The sequence below is a fragment of the Hipposideros armiger genome, unplaced genomic scaffold (assembly GCF_001890085.2).
Source record: "Hipposideros armiger isolate ML-2016 unplaced genomic scaffold, ASM189008v1 scaffold_168, whole genome shotgun sequence".
NCBI classification, from domain to species: domain Eukaryota; kingdom Metazoa; phylum Chordata; class Mammalia; order Chiroptera; family Hipposideridae; genus Hipposideros; species Hipposideros armiger.
In genome coordinates, this window is record NW_017731518.1 from 1,175,262 (window position 1) to 1,177,675 (window position 2,414).

At 45.9% G+C, this 2,414-nt stretch overlaps 2 protein-coding genes across 2 annotated transcripts in view; one reads left to right on the top strand and one right to left on the bottom strand.

Annotated features, from left to right (window-relative positions):
• Positions 1–2,414, top strand: part of NT5DC3 (5'-nucleotidase domain containing 3) — a 204,881-nt gene that overhangs the window by 145,799 nt on the left and 56,668 nt on the right. The window lies entirely within an intron of this gene.
• Positions 1–2,414, bottom strand: part of STAB2 (stabilin 2) — a 145,820-nt gene that overhangs the window by 86,791 nt on the left and 56,615 nt on the right. The window contains exon 22 of the mRNA XM_019651878.1: positions 2,018–2,129. Coding sequence (XP_019507423.1) covers positions 2,018–2,129 — 112 coding nt within the window. The remainder of the gene's footprint in view (positions 1–2,017; positions 2,130–2,414) is intronic.

Sequence of the window (2,414 nt, forward strand, 5' to 3'; positions counted from 1 at the left end):
TTAGCTGTGGAGGGCAGTGTCACTGGCCCTCATATGTGGGATCTGAACCGGGGCCCTCTGGCGTCCCAAGCCAGTTCTTAACCATCGCGCCACTTGGCTGGCCCATGGAGTAGGCACTTTTATCACCCCCATTTTCCAGGTGAGGCAGCTGAAGCCCGGATAGGTGAAGCAGATTGCCTAACTCGCTGCTAAGTTTCCAAGTATGGACTTGAACTCAGGCCTTCAAAGCCCATTTCTATCAGTGACCATGTGTAAACACAGTATATCAGCATATTAATTGGCATTTCCACATGCCTGTTGTCATTTTAAGCTTCGGCAACTTACTTCGCTTTTGATTATAGGTATTTAAAGTTTGTAGCATGAGCCAGCTCATCAGACTCAGGTTCCTAGGCATGAGGGAGTGAATGATCCTCAAAGGGAGGTGGCAAGGATTGGGAGGCTTGAATATGATCAGAAATGAAGGAATCTGTGGGGGTTTTGCCCCGGAAGGGATTGGTGGGAGAGAGATTAGTCTGGGCGCATGGAACCAACATCCAGGAGAGAGCAGAGAAACACAGGGAGGGGGGCTGGAAAAGCATGACTGGATTTAAAATGAAAAAGACTTTTCAAAAACTTTTAAGCAAGTCAGGGCTTAATTTGCAAGGAGCAAGACCCCAGAAAGGAGGATCCTCTGCCTCAGGTGGTGAGATGGGGTGCGTGGGGTGAAAGTGTTCAGCGGGACGCCCACCCTTGCTGCCTCCAGCCTTGGTCCCCTGTCCCACTGGCCTCATTAAAAACGCCAACATTGGCAGGCTTTGGAATAAACCCCTATTTTTTCCCCCCTCAGAAACCTTATTTGGACAAAGGAGCAGCAGCCATGACTCTGCTGTGCTCTGGCTTCCTGTCCATCTTAAGAGGTAGTTGTGAAGATCAGACAAGGTAGGAGACGAGAAGGGTTGTGCATTTTGTAACAAATGAGTGAAGTTAGTAGTAACAGTCATAAGAATGACTTCATTTATTGATTATTTGGTAGGTACGAGCTCTGCGCTAAAGCCCTAAATTATGCTATAACTTAATGACATATGAAGTGGGTACCAGTATTATCTCCATTTTATAGGTGGGGAAATTGAGGCTCAATGAGAGACTTTTTCTAAGGTCATACAGCCAGTAAGTTGCACAGTGTGGGTTTAACTTCAGCTGGGTTTGACTCTATAGCCAGCTCTGATCCATTTCTTTTATTCTATTGTTAAGTTCTACTCTTAGCTTAGAAGTACGTATCTAAATATATTTATATACATAAATATATACATAATGTCATTTTAAAGAACACAATGCATTTTCTAAGATTATATAGCTTCATTTTTTTTTCAGTGTCTACTTTTGTGGAACATTCTACATGTTCTATAAGCTTCTTGACATTTATGTCAGTGAACTGAGAATAATAGCAACAACGATGATAGATAAAAATAACAGCTGGTGTATTGGTGATGCATGCTACGTGCTAGGCATTGTTCTAAGGCAAGTGGTTTCCATTTATACCACCCGTACGAGTTAGTTAGTATTATTATCTCCATTTTATAGATGAGGAAACAGCCTTAGAGAGGCGTAGTGGCTTGCCCAAGGTAGTACATTTTGCAAAAAGAGGAACTGATGGAAGTGGACTGCTTGAAAGGCAGGGAGCGAGTCTGTTTCTTGACACGGAACCCACTATCACTTCAGGTATGTGGGGGAAGCTTAAAAGACTGGTTTTAGAAAAGTGGTCCTTGGATCAGCAGTGGTCGGCCTCCCCAAGGAACTTGTTGGAAATGCACATTCTCAGATACCATCCCAGGCCTACTGTCTCAGTAACTCCACAGGTGGGGCCCAACAATCTGGCAAAGTGCTACACTTTGAGAACCAAGTGCTTAAGAAATGCCCTGTGATGAGGGCATACCCCAAGCAAAGGTGCCCAGGACACCAGGCCTGCAACCTCAGCTAGCTGTAGTGCAGCAGGGACCCTGGCTGAGGAGCAGAAGGAAGCTCTGGAAGTGCAACTTACTTTTGTCACACCGAGGTCCGTATTTATTGGGATCTGAGCAGAATTGACACTGGGAGCCTTGGAAGCCATCCTGGCAGATGCACGTCCCATTGCCACCGAGGCCATCTGCGCACTGAGAGTAAAGACAGGCCCCGTGGGCCGTTAGGACAACAGACACTCCTAGAGGAGTCCGAGACCCCTTTTGTTGCATGGTCTGACCTCTTTGAACTCAGATTCAATCCCACTTGAAATGACCCTTTGGGACTCTTTGTGGAAAGTGGAGTTGTGTTGGTATCAGGTAGGAAGCTCAAACAGTGACAAGCTTGGGGGTCCCAAGGCAGGTTTTAGTACTGTAAGGGAAGTCATTCAAGGTGTGTGTGTGTGTGTGTGTGTGTGTGTGTGTGTGTGTGTAGAGTCA